At 34.2% G+C, this 21,382-nt stretch overlaps 1 protein-coding gene across 2 annotated transcripts in view; it reads left to right on the plus strand.

The window, feature by feature from the left end:
* NOV (Histidine kinase-, DNA gyrase B-, and HSP90-like ATPase family protein) overlaps window positions 1-18,260 on the plus strand; it is a 74,689-nt gene extending 56,429 nt beyond the window's left edge. Inside the window, exons 7-13 of one of the 2 annotated variants that reach the window (XM_010248802.3) lie at window positions 775-987; window positions 2,017-4,257; window positions 9,677-9,789; window positions 13,480-13,879; window positions 13,964-14,281; window positions 15,431-15,688; window positions 16,447-18,260. In XM_010248802.3, coding sequence (XP_010247104.2) covers window positions 775-987; window positions 2,017-4,257; window positions 9,677-9,789; window positions 13,480-13,879; window positions 13,964-14,281; window positions 15,431-15,688; window positions 16,447-17,538 — 4,635 coding nt within the window. In that variant the 3' untranslated portion in view covers window positions 17,539-18,260. The remainder of the gene's footprint in view (window positions 1-774; window positions 988-2,016; window positions 4,258-9,676; window positions 9,790-13,479; window positions 13,880-13,963; window positions 14,282-15,430; window positions 15,689-16,446) is intronic. The other variant, XM_088896791.1, reaches the window with a different exon arrangement.
* Window positions 18,261-21,382: the final 3,122 nt, after the last annotated feature.

A 21,382-nucleotide genomic window follows, 5' to 3' on the forward strand; every position in this document is an offset into this window, starting at 1 on the left:
TGATTTTATTATGTTGCTCTCAAAGAAAAATGACAAATGTTCTAATAGATTTGATAGAACACCTGTTGGCATGCTTGCTTTATATGCGCAAATTCCAGAATTTTTGTCAGTTTTGGTCTTTGTTGCTTTATCTCCTATTTTTCTTTTCCTCACACTAAGCATGTATATATTGATTTCCATCACCAGACACTTTGATTCAAGGTATATACTTGAGAAGTTTTGTAGTTTCTTTTGATTGGAAGTGAGCACTTAATTTTCCGGTTTCTTACCTTGTACATGGAAAATTCTTATGACAAGCACTGACAAGAAAATTAGATAGAAACTAAGCTTCATACTGAACAACCAAAGGGCTTTCAAAATAATATTATATAGAGTTACCCAATATTACTAGACTAGCAGATAATAGTGCTTTCTTTCATGGATCTGTATGTTATTTGTATCTTGGGCATGATTCTCCCTAATGACCTCCAAATTGTATATTTTGGGCTTGTCAAATGGATACTCAAATAAATATTCTGATATCAAATCAAGTTGGTGTGGCATGTTTTGATAAGTATATGGCAGATTTAAGACTATGAGTTAAATTGTATTAACTGGAGCGTGAATGGGCTATCATCTATTGTGCATTACTGATTTATTTGCTTAAAAGTTTTACTTATTTCTAGATATTGAAAATCTTGGATGTTTATTTAGTTTAATGTTTATGTTTTTATAAACATGAATATTTTATTGTTTGATTAATCATACATATAACATTTCCTCACATGTCCTCAGGTCCAGAATGCAGATGATAACATGTATCCTGAAAATGTGGAGCCCACATTGGTTTTCATTCTTCGTGCTACTGGTATTGTTATTTTAAATAATGAGCAAGGTTTCTCTGCTCAAAACATTAGAGCACTATGTGATGTTGGAAATTCAACAAAGAAGGGATCAAGTGGTGGATATATAGGGCAAAAAGGCATTGGGTTCAAATCCGTATTCCGGGTAAAGTAAATGGAACAGTTGTAGGGTACTGGATATTTGGATATCTCGGAACAAATGAGAAAGTGTATTTATTTCCTTCTAGCTGTTTCTTATGTTAACCACTTGTCACTGCTTATATAGAATCTAAAATTTGTTCTAGTACATTGAACTGAAATTGCTGTAATGCATTGCATATATAACTATGTATTGCATTGATTTTATGGAATCTAAAACATGCACATTGCGTGGATTTTTTGTGTATTGATCATATTGAATCTATAACTTGTGCATTGCATGGATTCTTGTGAAGAAGTTGCAAGCAGTACATATGCCTGCTGATGTCATCATGTGGACTGTGATGACAGCTGGGCTCTGGCACTCACGAGACTAGTAGAAACCATCCCTGGAATTGATACCAAAGGGAATTATGAGAGAGACATTTGCTTGAGGCAAAAGTGTGGTCCAGCTGGTCCTTTGTTTATTTATTTATATAATAGACATTGATTAGATAAATACCCATGCATAATAATATTAACCATCTAATAGTATCTAGATATTTTTGCTCATTTATTATGTATTAAAATGCATCATGCTCAAATTATGCTTTAGACATTGGAAACTTGGGGTGCCATCCAAGATGTTATTTGTTCTTGCATTGGGTGCACCTTGGTTCATAATAATATTAACCACCTAATAGTATCTTGATATTTATTCTCTGCATTGATGTTATAGATGTAGTTCCTAAGATTTGTTCTAGTCTGATTTTTTGTATGGCATGATTTTGTTGTGTCAAAAAAAAACACCCTAGGGCATACACATGAATGATTGGTAAAGTTTGTTTACTAATTATAATATATTCAATGCCTATAGGATTTGGTCCTGTAAATATCTTTTGTTTACTTTTTCATTTGATGCTTAGCTGATTTAAATAACTATTTGATTATTGTTTTGCTCTCCTTGTTTTGTTGACCCCATATCATCTAATAGTTGCTTATGTTTTGTACACATATTGACATTCTTCTTTAATTAGTTTGGTGTTGGTGTTCTCAGGTTACAGATGCCCCAGAAATTCATTCGAATGGATTTCATGTCAAGTATGATATAAGTGAGGGTCAGATTGGTTTTGTCTTGCCAACAACTGTCCCTCCTTGTGATATTAGTTTGTTTAATAGGATGTTATCCACTGATGATACCAGCTGCTGGAATACTTGCATAGTGCTTCCCTTCAGGTCAAAGCTAATAGAGGGAACGGGTATGAACAGTATTTTGTCTATGTTTTCGGATCTTCATCCATCTCTACTACTATTTCTTCACCGCCTACAGTGTATAAAGTTTAGGAATGTGCTGAATGATTCACTCACAGTCATGAGGAGAGAAACTATGGGAGATGGCATTGTCAAGGTTTCTCATGGAAATATGAAAATGAGTTGGTTTGTAGAAACCCAGAAGTTGCAAGCTAGTGTAATTCGTCCTGATGTACAGACTACAGAGATAGCTGTAGCTTTCACGCTGAAGGAAACAGATGATGGAGAATACAAGCCACAGCTGGACCAGCAGCCTGTTTTTGCCTTTCTTCCTTTAAGAACATATGGTCTGAAGTTTATTCTTCAGGGTGATTTTGTTCTTCCATCATCTAGAGAAGAAGTAGATGGGGATAGTGCCTGGAACCAATGGTTGTTGTCGCAGTTCCCTGGTTTATTTATTTCTGCAGAGAGATCATTGTGTGCACTTCCTTGCTTTCAGGATCACCCAGGAAAAGCTGTGACAGCATATATGAGCTTTGTTCCACTTGTTGGTGAAGTTCATGGATTTTTTTCTCATCTTCCTCGCATGATTATTTCTAAACTACGCATGTCAAATTGTTTGCTCCTTGAAGGAGACAGCAAGGAATGGGTACCTCCATGCAAGGTTCTAAGATGTTGGAATGAACAGTCTCGTGTTCTTCTACCTGACAGTTTGCTGCATCAACATCTTGGTCTAGGTTACTTGGATAAGGATATTGTTTTGTCTGATCCCTTAGCAAAGGCTTTGGGCATTGAGGAGTATGGGACCAAGGTCCTAATTGACATCATATCATCTATATGCCATACAAATAATGGCATCAATGCACTGGGTCTGAATTGGTTATCATCTTGGATTAATGCTGTTTTTACTATGTCAATCCGTTCTACGGAAACTAAACTAAATGAATCAGATCTTATAAGCCTGAGGAAAATTCCATTTATTCCACTTTCGGATGGTACATATGGCTCATTGGCTGAAGGTACAATTTGGTTGCCCTCTGATGCCTTCAGCAGTGGATTTGATGGTGAATATTGTACTGAAGCTTTTCCAAGCTTATATGCAAAACTTAGGACTGTTAACCCTGCATTACTTTCTGCAACAGATGGAAATTCATACAACTTGGAGGAGCTACCAGTAGAAAACATTGTAAACATGCTTAGCAGAATTGGTGTCCAGCGGTTGTCTGCACATGAAATAATAAAAGCACATATCTTGCCAGCCATTTCTGATGACAATGTTGCTGATAGAGACAAAAGTTTGATGACTGAATACCTATCCTTTGTAATGCTTCACCTTCAGTCCAGTTGCCCTAACTGTTGTATTGAAAGGGTGCATATTATATCTGAATTACGGGGCAAAGCTTTTATTTTAACAAATTATGGGTATAGACGACCTTCAGAGGTATCAATTCATTTCAGCAGAGAATTTGGGAATCCTGTTGATGTGAATAGGTTGCTTGATGCTACAGAGTCTAACTGGCATGAAGTTGATATCATCTATTTGAAATATCCAAGCAGCAAGTCATCACCATCCGGACTGTCAAAGTGGAGAGATTTTTTCCAGGAATTAGGTATTACTGATTTTGTGCAAATAGTTCAAGTTGAGAAGAATATTACCGATATATCCCATACGGTTTTGATGAACATGCTGTCGGATAAGGATCTAATTTCCTCTGGGTCAATCATTAAGGATTGGGAATCACCTGAGTTGGTCCATTTACTATCTACCTTGTCCTCAAAGAACAAACTTGAAGAGTGTATGCATCTTCTGGAAATTCTTGATAAATTGTGGGATGATTGTTTTAGTGAGAAAGTGACAGGCCAGCTCATTTCCAAATGCACTGATTTTAGCAAGCCCATTAAGTCTTCATTCATAAATAACATCTGCAGTGCAAGGTGGGTAGTATCAAGTATTGATAAAAAGCTTAACTATCCCAAGGATCTATTCTATGATTGTGAGGCAGTGCGGTCTATCCTCGGTGATTTTGCTCCATATGCTGTTCCTAAGGTTTGTTCATATCCTTGAGATTTCATTTGGTCTATATGGTACTATCTTAATATGCGATGAATTTCCAATTGAGAACTATTAGTCGTTAATTGTGTTTAATATTGGGGTCCTTCAATTCTGTTTTGTTGGCTATACATGTATGCTACATAAGTAAATACATAGGCATCATACTGTTATAAAAATACATGCGATAGTGTTGGCTGATTGCCTACATAAGTAAGTAGCTATTAGTACAACTCTGGAATGAGTTAGGAATGAGGGGCCAAGGTAGGTACCTAGTGATATCTACATGGGATAAAATATATATGGTGCCCTAAACTGTAAACATGCACATGCTCTAGTATATGGTAAATGCCACAGATGTTAAGGGCCCTCGAATAGGATCTCGTCACAGGTCGGTTAATGGGGAAAACTTGTTTTCCCTTGTTTCTCCCTTTCCTCGAGGAACCTATCTTTAACGCCTTAATGGTGATTTGTTAAAGAGATCACCAACTCTCCCCTGCTCTTTCTTGATTTAAAATTTTGATTATTTCATTGAATATCATCAGCTCCTTTAAATAGGAGATTACAAGAAGATAAGAGTCCCTCTTTAGGAAGACTTCCTAACAACATTTATCTTTAAATAATAATGCTACTGCTTAATTAATAGGAACACTGAATTTAGCTAAGAGATAAGATAGAAACACTGAATTTAGCTAAGAGATAAGATGGGAACAGATAAGATAAGAACACTGAATCTAGCTAACAGATAAAATAGGAACACTGAATCTAGCTGAGAGATAAGATAGGGACACTGTATCTAGCTAACAGATAAGATAGGAACACTGAATCTTGCGCCCATTACTGCTGCTGTTTGCGGCTGTATTTCTTCCCAATAAAAGCATCCACAACAACAGACGATATCTATGTATGTCACTAATTGGGGCATATGGGAAGAAAGAAGTAGGGGGATCTTGGAAACAAAAAAGAGTACTTGTAGGGGACATCAGTTCCTTGATTATGAATTGGGTATTAACTCTGAAAGATTTCAAGGATATGTGAAAGATTTCTGGGTTGCTCATTTTGCATCATTTTTTTTGAAAGGTAATAATTGTTTTTTAAAAGAAATAGAATATATACATTAAAAGTACAGGAATATAGAATATGCTACCTAATTATTCCCCATTGGGGATTTACAACTTAATTACAATATAGCCCCAAGTACAAGCTCTCCCTTTTTTGATAATTGAGTGAAAAATTTATTGATCTCCAAAGATAAAGAGTTACAAGCAACCCAAGGAAAGGCACGAGATGCAACCTCTCTAGAAGATTTAATTACACATTTCAAACATTGATTTAAAAGGCGCACTTAGGTGCATGTCCTAGGCACAACCCTTTCAAAAGGTGCACGCCTAGTGCACCCGATGCGCCTTGTGCCTCAGCCCAGGCCTGTGCCTTCTTAAAATATTACGCTTTTTTGCTTTTTTGAACCTACCGGCTTGGCTGGGGGCTCCGCCTTGGACCTCTGTACCACGCCCCTCGAAGCTTCGAGAACCCCCTATTTGCTAATGTTGTTCATTCATTCACCCTAATAAAATATCTTCTTAAAAGGCAATTAAAATTATAAAATCATTATATTTTGTGCGAGAATTAAGAATTTAAGATCCTAAGTGCTAACATAGACTTGTTTGGGTTTGCCTCAGGGGCCGTGGCACAAAGGCAACTTGTAGAATCAGGAATGTAATATGTTTTACATCACATTAGCTACTTGAAGTAAGGCAATTGAGAAAAAAAAAGAGTTTGTAGGTTTTACATGCTTGAAAATGTTTTATATCTTTGATTTTATTTTTAAATTTTCATTTGAATACGCTTTACATGTTATGTTTATGTATTTTAATTTCTGGTAATAGGGTTTTTAAAACATTTATTTTAAATTTTAAGTTTATATTTTTATTAATGTTATGTTTAATATTTTTTTTTGCATTGTTTTGAATTTTTTGAATTTTCTGACATTGTCTTTTGATCTTTTACCTTTTCTTTTTTTTTTTTTGTATTTTTGCGCTTTGCTTCAAAAAGGCACATGCCTCGCCTTGCACCTTGCGCTTTTTTTTTTTTTGATAAGTGAGTAGTTTTATTAATTCAAGTAAAGAAGTACAGTCAGCCTAGGAGGAGGTACGAGGTGTTACCTCCCCCCAAGGACTGAAGCATAAGCCTGAAATACAATTACAAGGTAGCCCAAAACAGATCTCCCCTTGATACCCCTTCTGCCTTGCATTTTTAAAACACTGATTTAAAATTGAACTAGAACAAGCTACAAAGTAGCCGAAAAAGACCTTCCTTTGAGACCCCTTGTTTGGTTAATGAATCAGCTGCAGTATTTTTTGACCTGCTTACCCATTAAACATTAACTCTCATATTGCTAATTAACCATTTCACTTTTTTGAGGAGGTCTCTATGGCCCCAAATGACATAATCTGGGTTTAATAGCCAACCCACTACCACCTAAGAGTCTCCTTCAATTAGAAGATGTTCCACCCCAATCTGGTTCGCAATTTGGATCCCTTGTACAACAGCTACTATCTCTGCCCTTGTAGAATCTCCCATTCCCATAGGTCCAGAAATGAGGAAATAATGTTGCTGTTCTTATTCCTTAGCACAGCCTCTATACATGAAGATCAAGGATTACCCTGGCTGCTCCCATCAAAGCTCAACTTAATGACACCCTCTGGAGGAGGCTTCCACTCTACCACACTTCTATTCTTCATAGTTGGAGGTATTAGCCACTGTTAACCAATTTCTCCAAAGATCATCAAAGGAAAAGTCAACAAACAGGACTAAGGTTTTCATCCAATGGATTGCTCTTGTTAATTTCCCTCTTTTCGTGTGCCACCCAGTTTCTGGCATTCCTTTCCTCCCAAATAGTCCATAAGGGAGCTACCCTGATACATTTCCACATAATTTCCCTCTTTTCGTGTGCCACCCAAATGTAGATGAATTAAAAAGCATACTCACGTCAGACGACCTACATCCAAACAAACTAGCCATCCAACTCCATAAAGCTGCAGAAAAGGAGCAGGATATCATCAAGTGGTAACAATCCTTTTTCTGAGCCTTACACAGAAAGCACCAATTAGGGGAAAAACAAAGATAAGGTTACTTCTTTTGCAAATTTTCCAAAGTATTGATTTCCCATAGTAAATGTCCCACTAGAAAACAACAATTTTAGGGGGAATAGGTCTAACCCAAACTTCTTTAACAGGGAGCACCCGAGAAGAAGAATTAATATTGAGGGATTTTAGAAAAGAAGCACAAGTAAAGTTGCCTTTTGGGAGAGGGGTCCAAATTCTTTTATCAGTTTTAGTGGGATCCAAACAAACTAACTCAAGCAAAAGAAGCAACTCATCATCCCTTAATGCCCTATGAAAACCAAAATCCCAATTTAAAGACAATGGAAATATTGGACTAGAGAGACACTTTTAAATTGACTCTTTTTTGTTAAGGGAAAGAGAGTAAAGAGAGGGGAAGAGGTCATTGAGGGGTTGGTTACCCATCCAGATATCCCGGCATCGCAACCATTCTCTTAGCAGCCATGAATGCTAGACACCACCTCATGCCATAACCTCTCTCTCTCTCGCTCTCTCCAAAGGCCATCTCCACAACCACTTTTACAAGTTCTCCCTATTTACTCCTTATCTAGTCAACAGGTCAGCCACATTGCTTTCTACCCTAGGAGTTCATGACCAGCTCCCTATTCTCTTGCAAGATAAAATCCATTTTTAAAGTGTATCCATGCTGCCAAGTTTCTTTTGAGCAGTTCCTCAACCAGTTGATCTCTACTTTAGAGATTAGAATTCCCTTTGGTCTCTACATCGTGCAGATTAAGTATCTTGCACAATGTTCTGAAAATTGTAATCGTATCGTAAATCGTAAAGAGTTTTGAATTGAGATATAATTTAAGGCTCTAGTTGTTTATAAAATTATAAAATTACCTATTGTTTTCTGTTAAGTCTCTTGTTGTTTCAACTTTGAAGTTTCAATAATTTAAGCCAAACATGCAATTCATGAAAAGTACTGAAATAAGATTGAGATATAATTTCTCAATTTAAACCCAACACACATCCAAGAAGGCAAGAACATGATAATTTAACAAACTACACACATATCAGCATAAATAAAGACTTAGAGACTGAAGTTAACAAAGAAATCCTTTTTTTTTTATAGGTTAACAAAGAAATCTTTGTTGACCAACAAGGAATGTAAAGTTCTTCAGAATATGGATATTGGATAAAAGTAGAAACGCATTAACCCCTCTATTCCTGACAAAAAAACTTCAAAACCATGGGATAAGATCTTTGCATTGCAAAACAGAGTAGAAAATAGAAAATGCTTACTGTGGTACAGCAAATATAATTGAAAAACAACCAAAAAACGGGAAAAAAAAATACTTACAGTGGTACGGTGGAGCTTTGATGCTCCACAGGAGGGATTTTTATTCTCCTTCCCAGAAGTTTTCCTTTGGGAAGGAAGCTTCTTTCGATTAGTTAAGGAGGCAAATAGCCTTTAATAATTAAAATAACACAATTGCCCCTCATTTTTTAAACAAAAACCCTAAGAGGAGAGGGCTAAACAGTCTTTTCTTGACAAAACCATTTATCTTAAAATTGTTTGCAAATTGTGATTTATGCTTCAATTTAGCGATTTGGTTATAAATTGTACGATTTTTTCAAAAAATGATTCCTGTATATGATTCGTATTGTTTTGTTCACAATTCGATATGAACCGTACGATTCGAATAATGTATTGTATGATTTTAAAAACATCACTCTTGCATATTTGGAGGCCACAAAGTACTGCTTGCAATTTTGCATTTATTGAGTCTCCCACTCCTAGCAGTTCAGAATATACTGCAAGCAAAGCACTTGACGTTTCTCTTATAACTCTCCCTTATGGGCCAGGGTTGCCCAACCTGCTGTCCCCTTATAATGTCCAAAATGGAAAGAGGGTTAAAAATGTCCAATTTCACCGAGATCATCACCTCTTTTATTTTCTCTCTCATTGAAAATTCTGTTGTATCTTTTGGCATATGCCTGTAAAGTGCATGTCTTGTAATAGAGATTTTGCCTATAATTAGTTAGATGTTCTGGGTGGATAAAGCAAATTTACTGTGATTTTTTTATTTTTTATTTTATAACTATGAAGCCTTTTTTGTATTTCTCCATAGACAAGTTTACACGCCCGAAAAAGTTCTTTGAGATAAGTCAATCTCAATCGTTACAGTACTTTGAGAATATAAAGAAGTATAAACTATTTCCTAAGAAGTTCTGTATATTTGAAACAGTTCATGATCTAAGATGTTTGAGCATGTCTATGGAATGAAGTTATTTGGTTGACATAAACTTTTGCTTGTCCATTATTTTTGAAATATTTCTTACTATATCAGGTTAGGAACAGAAGATTTTTAAGTCACATTGGATTTAAAACTCAAGTTACCCTTGATGATGCTTTGACAATTATTCATGTCTGGAGAGGATCTGGAACTCCTTTTAAGGCCAGGTATTAATGCATCTCTTATCCTAACATTTTGGTATTCATTAATTTAACTATCTCAGTTACATGTAACTACATCTAGAATGTGTAGTTTGTTACTAGTTTGTAGTTCTGAACATAACATGTTCTTCTTTTTAGGGCATTTTTTGATGACATATATTATTTAAAAATTTTTTATGAGTAAATCTTATGTTGTTTTGATCTCCATCTGTTATCTTTCTTCTTTCCCTGCTGTTCCTTGTAGAATATGTAAAGCATTAGTGAAGCATTTCACCATGTGTCTTGATTTACAAGGTCCAAAACGTAAAACTGTAGCTTAATCATGATAAGCATTCCAACATGTGTCTTTACAGCTTAATCTGTAAAGAGAACGAAGAGGAAATCTGACACTAAGGGGGTATTTGCCAACATGAGTAATTCTGATATTGGCAACTTATGGAATTCGAAATAACAATGTACTGGAAATAAAGTTGTGCTTGATTGGTATTTGAAAATGTTTTGAAATTCAGTAGATTCTGATATCAGGAAACATTGAAACCAATATTTTGATGTTTTTGAAATTGAGGAACTGATTTCACCTTTTCAAGCATGGGGAATTCTTCAGTGTGGCACAAGTGCACTGAATTAGGATCAGACAGGGGACAATCTTTTATGAACCATACAATCAAATCACAAGACAAAAGACAACAGGTTTTAAGAAACCAAAGTACAAGAAAGGGTTTTTTTTTGGCTTTGTTTTATATGAAAAACTAACATGGTTGAAGAATGGGTTTCAAATTACAAAAGTTAATAGGTGCTTTGTTAGTTTTTGAAAACATTTGGATCTGTGGGGACCTAGAATGCGAATAAAGTGTACTTAAAAACACATTGGGGAATAGAACATATGACATGGGGACTAAAGCTAGAGGACCTTGGATGGAATGGAATACGGTTGACCATGAAAATTACAGTCTGGAAAGCGTTTCCCTGGAATTTGGTAGTGAGAACTTTAGAAGTACTCAACATAACACCATGTTTCTTCATCTTTCCAAGCCAAACTCCTGAACACACATCAGGTTCTGATTCTCATGTAACATTGGCTTGTACCCAGGTGTAGCCCCTTTGAATAGGTGCATGCTTGGTGTGTCTTGCACCCCAGCCTAGGTGCATACCCTTTTTAAACTTGCCTTTTCTTGTTGGTTTTTTCGTAGGTTCTTGTATGTTTCCTACCTTTTTAGTGAATTCTCCCTTACTGTCTAGTGCTGTTCACAGACTTCTAAATGGTCCATTAACTTTCAAAATAAACAAAAGCAGTTAATACATGAAGCCCAGGTTCTTGCAAATAGGATGTCAAATAGAAAAAAATTCACCAAAAACAACAAATTTTCTCTTTTACCAAAAAGAACTTTTTTTTTTGCATTTTTATATATTATTGTTTTTTTTTAAATTTTTTCAAAACATTGTGGCTTGCTTTGCACCTTGGTTCTAGAAGACCCACGACCCTTGCACTTTAAAACACTGCCTGTATTGTTAAATCTAAAGAGTCATATCATCTTGTGAAAACTTTTTAGCATATGAGGTACCCCATCCCTAGATTGCATTAAAGACTGCCAGGTGTTGTGAGAGAATCATCCATAAATAAGATAAAGAATTGAAAACCACCAAAATATGGAATGGTATAAGGTTCCCAAGTACCAGTATACACGTTATGAAACAAAGAGCTTTTGTTACTTAGTGAACATGTGAAGAGCATGACCCAAGTGAACATGTGAAAGTCTTATTTGAGATTCACTACAAAAAGATGAGTGTATTAGAAGTACTAGACTGATGCATCAAAGATTGCGCAAGTATGGTGTCAAACAGGTTACCCACTTCTAATCATCTTTGTAATCAGTTGGAGTATGTAGAATACTAATATATAAGCAGTATCTAGATATTATTAGGGGGGGGATATAATATTTCTCTTTGCACATGATTTGTTTGTGCTATGGATTGTGAGAATGAAATTATAGAAACATGGGGTTTTCCATGAAAAAACATTTTATTTTCTTTTGTTTTGATAGGTAAGATTTGAAACTAGGTTTTGAAGAATATATATGTGTGTGTGTGTGTGTGTGTGTGTGTGTGTGTTATGTTATATTATATTATATTATTTTACATATATATATGTATACCTATCTTAGTGATTTAAAAGGCACGCCTCTAGGCGCACAGACAAGGCACATTTTAGGGTATGCGCCTCACCTAGGTCCTAGGCGGAGCCCTTTCAAAAGGCGCACCCCCTATTTGCTAATGTTGTTCATTTTCAACATAATAAAATATTTTCTTGAAAAGCAATTAAAATTATAAAATCATTATTTTTTTATGTGAGAATTAAGAATTTAAGATACTAACATGGACTTGTTTGGGCTTGCCTCGAGGGGTGTGGCACAAAGGTGGCTCGTAGAATCAGGAATGTAATATGTTTTACATCACATTAGCTACTTGAAGTAATGCAATTGAGGAAAAAAAAGAGATTGTGGGTTTTACTTGTTTGAAAATTTTTTATATGTTTGATTTTTTTAATTTTCATTTGAATATGCTTTACATGTTATGTTTATGTATTTTAATTTTAGATAATAGGTTTTTAAAACATTTATTTTAAAATTCAGGTTTATATTTTTTATTAATATTATGCTTAATATTTTTTTAATTTTTTGGAATTTTTGAATTCTCTGAAAAAAATTCTTGATTTTTTAGCCTTTTTTTTGTATTTTTGCGCCTTTCTTCAAAAGGGCGTGCGCCTCGCCTTCCGCCTCGGGCAGAAAGTGGCCCCTACGCCTTTTTTGCACCTTGTGCTTTTAAAACACTGATTTTATATATATATATAAGTGGAACTTTCCTTTGAAGATTTCTCTATTTTTTCATTTGTTCTTTACATTCATTTGTGTATTCCTGCTTCTTTGCAGGTATGTGAATTCCTTGAATGGGCCTTACCCAAAAATAAAAAAAATAAACTTAATTATTTAATTGAGTGAATTATGTTGCATGAGAGTTTCCTAAATTTTCACACCAATAGTCTCTTAGGTTGCAGTATAGATAATTTGAATGCAGAGAAATCCCAGAATTTTTTAGAACAAAAAAGCATTGATGGAGGTGGTGTTAAGAAGAGTGAAGAGCATTGTTGGATACAATGGCTAAATAAGGGATTAGGAATTAGGTAAGATGACAACTTGTATCTAAAAGTAGAAAAGGATTAGGTAACTTTTGCTTGCCTATTTCTTTTATTAATAATTGATAATGTTTTAACTGTTACCTACCAACAAAATACATTACTATTATGAGTAATTTCATATGCAATTCTGCATTATCTATGTTGATCTTGTGCCAGAGATTACACTCATTAGGATACTGCAAAGTGTATTTGCATTGTTTGTATGTCATCACCATCGTCATCCATGCCTCATCCCAACTACATGAATCCTGTTTCACCAATCCTGTTAAATTATTTAGTGCTCAAATAATTTCTTATTACTTCTGCCCATTTCCTTTTTGTTCTAGTCCTATCTCTTCTAGCCCCTTCCACTTGTAACAAATCACTTCTTCTAACTGGAGCTGTTGCATTATTTTTATGTGATTGATGTTAGTCATCTATATGATCTCCATGCACCATACATTAGATTATATTTTTAATGAAACTGTACTGTTTTAAAGATACTTTTTTTTTGTTTGGACCAGCATTGCACAAATGTCCAAATTTTACTCCTTCATTTGGAGTGGAAGTAATACTGCAAAAGCAAAAATTTCAGAGTTAAGCTCAGGACCCTTTGTATTTGTTCCATTAACATATTCCTATAGACATGATGATGTCATATCTGGTGTATTTTTGTCTCCTGAAGAAGTATATTGGAATGATGTAACTGGTTCTGTGGACCAAGTGAAGGAGCTAATTCTTCAGTGTGGATCAATAAATGAGAGCAACTATCCTTTGATCAAGACATTATCTCACATCTATCCTGGTCTTCATGATTTTTTCGTGCATGAATGTGGTGTACGTGAGATCCCTTCATTCTGCAGCTACCTTCAAATATTGCTGCATTTATCACGTATTGCTGTGCCTTGTCAGGCAGCTAATGCTGTAAGTTTTTCATGTCAAAAGCAATTCATATTGCTTTATTTTTGGGATTTTACTATTGTCTTATGTATTCTTTTTATTCCTCAGGTATTCAAAATTCTTATAAAATGGACTGATGATCTGAAATTGGGATTAGTGGATTCAGAAGATATTATTTTCCTGAAAGAATGCCTTCATAGTTTGGAATATACAGTTCTCCCAACTTTACAGGATACATGGGTTTCTCTCCACTCTAGTTTTGGCGTAGTTTGTTGGAGTGATGATGAAAAGTTAAGGAAGCAATTTAAGGATTCTGAGAACCTTGTTTTCTTATACTTTGGCGAACTCGAGAACGATGAGAAAGAAATGGTTTTAGCAAAACTTGCTGTACTTATGAAAACGATAGGAATTCCTTCTCTTTCAGAGGTAATGGTTTTTATTCTTGAAAAGTAGGAGACTAAGGTCACCATTGTTTGTGCACATACAATGGATCTGCAAATGTAGTTTTGGAAGGTTTCACTCTGTATTTGGTTAGTCACTTCTAGTAAGTCTAATATGCAGTAATTTTTATTGTTGAACTGTGTTAACCATCTGACAGCACATCCTTGTGGATGGTTAAAAAAGCCTACAGATTTCCTGATGGTTCTGTTCCCTTTGGAATTGGGACACTTTTTTGTGTTTTAACTTGAATAATGTAAGTAATGGTTCCCTGATACCCGATTGTTCCTTCCAATAGCGTACCTATGCAACCCAATATACTGATGACACCTGCTACAGTTTTGATACTTGGCAAGTATTTCTTAAAAATTTATCTCGACTCCTAACAATTGACCTGTTTGTTTTTTCATAGATTATCTTTCTAGAATTGACTATTGAGGTCTAAAGGGATATACTTTATTTGGAGTTCATCCTTTCCTGAGTAGTTAGATAGTGTATAGGGGCTGTTTTATAGTCCCAGTCCATGTACTTCTATGTTCCTTGCTGTTTCATAGCTTTATTTTACATATCTAGTATTAATAAAATTTTCCAAGTTGACAACCAAAATAATTCATAGACTCCATTCCTTGGATTTTACATGATTTAAGTATATTTTACAGCATACAAGTTTATAAATGGTAGCTAGCTTGTGTAACTAGCAAGCATGGTTCGAAGTATGAACATGATACGGGGCGTATCGTGTCATATCTTTGTGCCCCAATACACCTGTTTACAGATGCTTTTACAAAATCCTTTTTATATTAAATAATATGTATAATTATACTTAAAACTAAAATTTAAAAAAGAAAAAAACTAAAAAGAATAGAAGGCGTATCAGTTAAAGTACTGGTACACCTTTGAACCATGCTTGCAAGAACAATATTTAATATCGATAAAGATATTCGTATCCATATTTGTCCTATTATCTTGAGAAACTGAGCAGTTTTCCATGTTATTGTCCATATAGGTAATCGTATTCCTCATAATTTGGGCCCCGAGAAATGGTATTTTATATCTAGGCTTCTTAGATCATGAGATATAATGGCTGTGGTGCTTGAGTTTTTCATCTTCACTTCATTACCTTTTTCCTTTGTACAGGTCATTAATCGTGAAGCTATATTTTATGGTATGGAAGATTGCACGAGCAAAGCATCATTGGTGAATTGGGTTCTTCCTTATGCACAGAGATATATCTACAAATTACATCCAGATAAATACTTTGAATTTAAGCATTCTAACTTTGAAATTCTGAGTAATTTACGAGTTGTTGTGGTTGAAAAGTTATTTTATAGGAATACTATAAAAGGATGTGATAGTGTATCTAAGAAGCGTTTTGAGTGCAGCTGTCTGCTACAGGTATGTAATCTAGTTCTCATCTTCCCATTGTCTTTTACATACATATACATATACATATACATACACACACACACATCCACTTGACAAGATTAGAAAAACCTGGTTGGCATGATGGTGCAGAAGTGAATCCTGAGGAGCTTAATTTAATAGATAATAGCCTTGTGAAATGTGAAATGCGGGATTGATAGCTCCTCAGGATTGATAGATGCGAACTCTCATAACATGGGGCCAAGGGGTGGGTACTGGTCTATAACAATTTGTCCACTTGCTAAGATTAGAAGAACCTGGTTGTTATGATGGTGCAGAAGTGAATCCTGAGGGGCTTAGTTCAATAGGTATAGCATTGTGAAATGTGAAATGTGGGATTGATAGGGCGTTTTCTTTTGTATCCTAACTGTTGTATGCCTGAGAATCCTTTTTGTATTTTAAGTGCTTTTTGGTGCATTATTAGACCATCTTATATTCATGCTTTTTACCATATAATGCAATGTATGGCTAGCTTCCCCAAAAACTATAACTTAAAAACCATAAACATGGGAGCCTGGGACTACATAAAATAACTGTCAACATGTGATATCCAATTACAAGGCCCCAAAATGTGTGGTAACTCTAGCCAGATGGCTGGTGATACAAATTTTCTACTGTATATTTGCATCTTGTGGGTTCAACACATTAAATCTGTATGCTTGTGTTCCTTAGCTTTGTTTATTTCTTTATTTTAGCTACTTTACACATTATCCATTTATATATTTTTGTAGGGAAACATCTTATATTTGACTGAGGTCTCGGATTCTCACTCAATTTTCATGGAACTTAGTCGGCTTTTCTTTAATGGTGTCTCTGAATTACACTTTGCAAATTTCCTTCACATGATCACAACTATGGCTGAATCAGGTTCTTCAGAAGACCAGACAGAGTTTTTTATTCTTAATAGTCAAAAGGTCCCAAAGCTTCCCGAAGAAGAAACTATCTGGTCCCTTACATTGTCACAGGAGGATAACGGACCTTCCCAGCCAATTTGTGCTTCAGCATTGAGCAATATGGAAAATCTCTTGAAGTCTAAACGGAAACCAGGCATCATTCCTAATTGGCCACCTGCTGATTGGAAGACAGCGCCAGATTTTTCTATTTCTCGAACAAATCATCTTAGGACAAAACCAGTTGCTTCACATTGCAGTTCAACAGAGGGTAAAGCTGAAGGTGCCACTTATGAAGCAGATCATGGAGTTCCTGTTGGAATTAGTAGTGATTGGATAATCCAAGATGACTCATCAGTGACTACAATAGAGCTACCCTTCCAAGACTCTGGGATTTTGGAAGATCACCCTCTATCAGTGGGTTGTAACAGTCTCGTCTCTGGAGGGATTGATCCTACACCCAAAGTGTTAAACAAGCCAGTTGATCCAGTTACTGTTTGTGAGGGTTCGGACATACTTCTGCTCTCCAATGAGAGGGATCAGTTGTCTATTGGCACACCTAATGAGAAACAGGCAGTGATAACGGGTAGGGTGGGAGAGCTTCTGGCTTTCAATTATCTTGCTAAGAAAGTTGGAAAGGAAGGTGTGAAATGGGTGAATGAAGAAAAAGAGACAGGTTTACCCTATGACATTGTCATTGGAAATGATGAAGAGAAGGAATACATTGAAGTTAAAGCAACCAGATCTTCAAACAAGGACTGGTTTACAATATCAACGAGGGAATGGCAATTTGCAGTTGATAGAGGTGAAGGTTTTAGCATTGTGCATGTTGTGTTGGGAGCCCCAAAGAATGCGAGGATAACTGTATTCAAGAATCCAGTGAGACTTTGCCAGCAAGGTGCATTGCAATTGGCCATTTTGATGACAAGATAGTAGAATTATTCAATCATCTTTCTACTACCTTTTGGGCCTTTCATCAGCTGTGCTTCTCTGGCATTTAATCCAGAATGCTGGGAGTACTTTACAGGAGATTGCACTGGTCAGTGGAAGTTTGCTATGGGTTCCTGTTCTATTTTAAGTTGCCCTTGGTGACACATGATGTAAAAGATGGAAAATGGATGGTGGTGACAATTGAATTCCTGTACCTCTTGCGGTTGGAATAATGGGATCAAAAGTACTAAGATGCCAAAGCACTAGTTGGTAGAATAAGCACCAACCTCCTGAAGGAGCAATTTGGCATTGGATAGGTATCCCTAAATTGAAGCACACTGATAGATTCGGAAATGCCCCTTCAGTTGTTACATTTTCTATTATAACATAATCCCAAGGGCTCCTATCTGACAATGATTTTGGTCGACGTATAAGTAAATTTAACATAGTAACATAGAAAGATGAAAATTTGTCAAATAGCAGAAGCCTCGGAAAGTTTTACACTTTATACAGGCTCAATCAGTTGCCTGTCAATATGCCAAGGAGAAAATGTTGAATTATATTTCTTCCTAATTTTAGGAAAGAACTGTCTATATTCTTTCTATTTTTATTTGTTTTGGTATTACATATATATATATATATATATATTCCTTGAATGAATTAAAGAACTACATGTATATTTTTCATTAGAAGAGAACAGAATACATTTTTCAACACAACCACCCAAATGAATCTTCTTTTTTTACTTTAGTTTTGGTGGATGCTTGTTTTTAGCTGCTGATGACTGTAGAATCTCTATGGACTTTGGTTTGTGCATGGCAAGTTGGCAACTGGAAATAACCAATGTGGAGATTATTTGCCGGCATCTCATTCTTAATTCATTGGGTAAGTTAGGGATTAATTTTTACATCACCTATCACGTCCCTTGGAGTCTTGACCTTGTCCACGTCCCCGACTCTTTGCCTTCGGCCCCTATCCTGTCGATGGAGAAAATTTTGAAATGTGAACGAATTAAGAGAAGGCTGGATAAAGGAAAAATTTATCCAAATTTGCCTTCGGCCACTATCATAAATTTGCCAAAGTTTGTGGTGATTTGGGGATTCGAGTTATGAACTTATGGTCTTGTGTTTTGTTTATGGAGCAGGTAGAGAGTAGAGAGGGCTTGAATAAATTATGTTTACAAATTCATGTAGTAATTGATTATTGTTTTGTGTTTCTTACTCAATCCATTTTCTGTAGTACTTCCCCCTTCCCCACCCCCTCCCCTTTTGCTCTATGCAACTCTTTTTGAAGAAAGGAATGGCTTTGCTCTTCTTTCTTTTATTCATTTGGTTCATAGTCAAAATCAGAATCAGAATTGCCTCTTCTCCTCAGCTTATTTGATTCAAATATTCAAATTGATGTTCATTGGGTCATGAGGTCATCTAGAAGTTGAAATTGGAATCTAGTATTTTCAATTATGTCCTTAATAAATAAACTTCAAAATTTGACATCATCCATAAATATACTAAAGTAGAAACATGCGACGTCATGTGCTGAGCTTTCTCTCCCTTACCCCAACCGATAGAGAACTCACATACTCTTCATTTTAGCTTTCCTTGCTCCCTCATGAAGCCACCTCATCACTCCCTCTTCTCTCTCTCTCTTTCTCATTTTGACATCTTAGCATACCTGGCCCATCCCTCTTTCCTCTATGTTTATCCCTTTGGATATCCCTTCCTAAAACTATTCCTAAAATCTCTTTCATTCCTAATTATTTCCTAAATTATCTTTAATTTAGTAGAGTTTCTCTCCTAAATTATCTTTAATTCCTATTTATCCTATCTCCCTTTTTTTATCTATATCTATCAAAAGAAAGTTGAATTAAAAATTTAAAAATTATTTAAATATTATAATGAAATTATCATAGATTTAATAATATTCATATTATTAATAATTTTATACTGTTATGAAATTCATAACGAAATTATGTACTAACAATACAAATTATAATTTTATGAATTATTCAATTTAAATATTATTCAAATAATAATAATTTAAAATTTAAAAATATTATTTACAAATTTCACTAACTAAATATTATAAATAACAACGAATTAAAAATAGATACATATTACATCACAAAATATTTAATATATGTAATAACTTTAAAATAAATAAAATTTAAATATATTAAATTTTATTTAAATATTTCAATAAATAAATATTTTAAATAACAAAATATTTAACATAACTAAATTTTAAATAGTTATAATAACGAAATTATGTGTGCATTATGAAATTCAATAAATAAGTAATATTGAAATAACTAAATAATGATATTATTTAAATAGATAAATAATATTGTAAATAAATAATTTTAAATATTAAAAAAATTAATAATTATACCACATTTTAAATATTACTTAAAAAATAAAATAAATTAAATAAAGAAGTTATGTAATAACCTTAAAATTTTTATCAAAAACACAAAAATAATTATAATATAATTAATAATATTTGATAATAAGAATATAAAATATAAATAATTTAAAAAATAACTATGTAATATTATAAATAACCAATTTTTAAAAGTTTTAAAATAATTTAATACTAAATCATATTTTAAACATTATTTTAAAACAAAAAAGTAGGCTAAATAATAAAATTGTGTAATAATTTTAAAATTTATCAAAGACAGAAAATTAATTATAATAAATGTAATAATATTCGATAATAAGAATAGAAAATGTAAATAATTGAAAAAATTCTCAATATTGTTGAAATAGTGAAAGTAGATTAAATAATTTAGAGGTATTTGAAGCTTTATTAATTATTTATTTTATTTTCACTATAAATTTCAATAATTATTGGAGATTAAACTATTAATTTAACTGAAATTAGGTGTGCTCACTAGGCAGTTTAATTCGATTGTAGATTGTTTGGCCAATCAAACTGATATAGTCGGGTTGGGGAGTTGGTCACTCAAAACTAACCAACCATTAGTGAAAACCGGTTCAACCATCCTGGTCGAACAAGTTAGATTGTTCCACGTCATCACTCTATATATTAAATAAATATATATTTAAATACATATATAAATGTGCATATGTGTATATATGTGTGCAAATACATATTTTATCAATAAATAGTGTATAATTATGTTTTACATATAATATATGTATTATTTTATGTTTTTAATTCAAATTTTTATAGAAAAATGTTAAAAATTTTGATCTAAGGACAAAAAAGGTTTTTCTTGCAAATAGCAAGGAAAGGCACCCACGACACCTTAAAGTTATGGCCTTTGAAAGTTTACACATGCATTAAGCATGCAACTTGTAACCTAGTGACCGGGTTGAATGGGCCAATAGTTGAGCCCTCCAAGTCGGGTGGTATTTTACCAAGTCAACAATTTTAACTAAAGGGTGGGTTCCAATAGAATTACACTTGGAATCAAGGTCGGGTGACGGTTTAAATGGTTTAATTGGTTGGGTTAATGGTGGGTTGAAAACAATGGTATCCATTTGGTTGGTTGGTTTAAAAGATTTAAACTTAAAAAATTAAATTACATTTAAAAAATACAATGATATTATTAAAAGTAAATTTAAAAATTTAAGTTTACAATATAAAATATTTTAGACTAAGAAATATGGAATTTCCACTTTCATGTATTAAAAATTTATATTTGAAATATATATAATCGGGTCGGTTTAATTTTGGTTGATTTACAAATGGCCAAATCAATAATAACCTGACTTGGTCGGGTTGGGAAATTGCTGAACTGAAATCGACTAGAAATACTAGAAACTGACCAACTCGGGGCAAGTTGGGTGATCAGTTTGGTCAGTTTCATTAGTTTGATGAA

The sequence above is a fragment of the Nelumbo nucifera genome, chromosome 1 (genome assembly GCF_055504915.1).
Source record: "Nelumbo nucifera cultivar China Antique chromosome 1, China Antique-T2T, whole genome shotgun sequence".
Taxonomy (NCBI): Eukaryota; Viridiplantae; Streptophyta; class Magnoliopsida; order Proteales; family Nelumbonaceae; genus Nelumbo; species Nelumbo nucifera.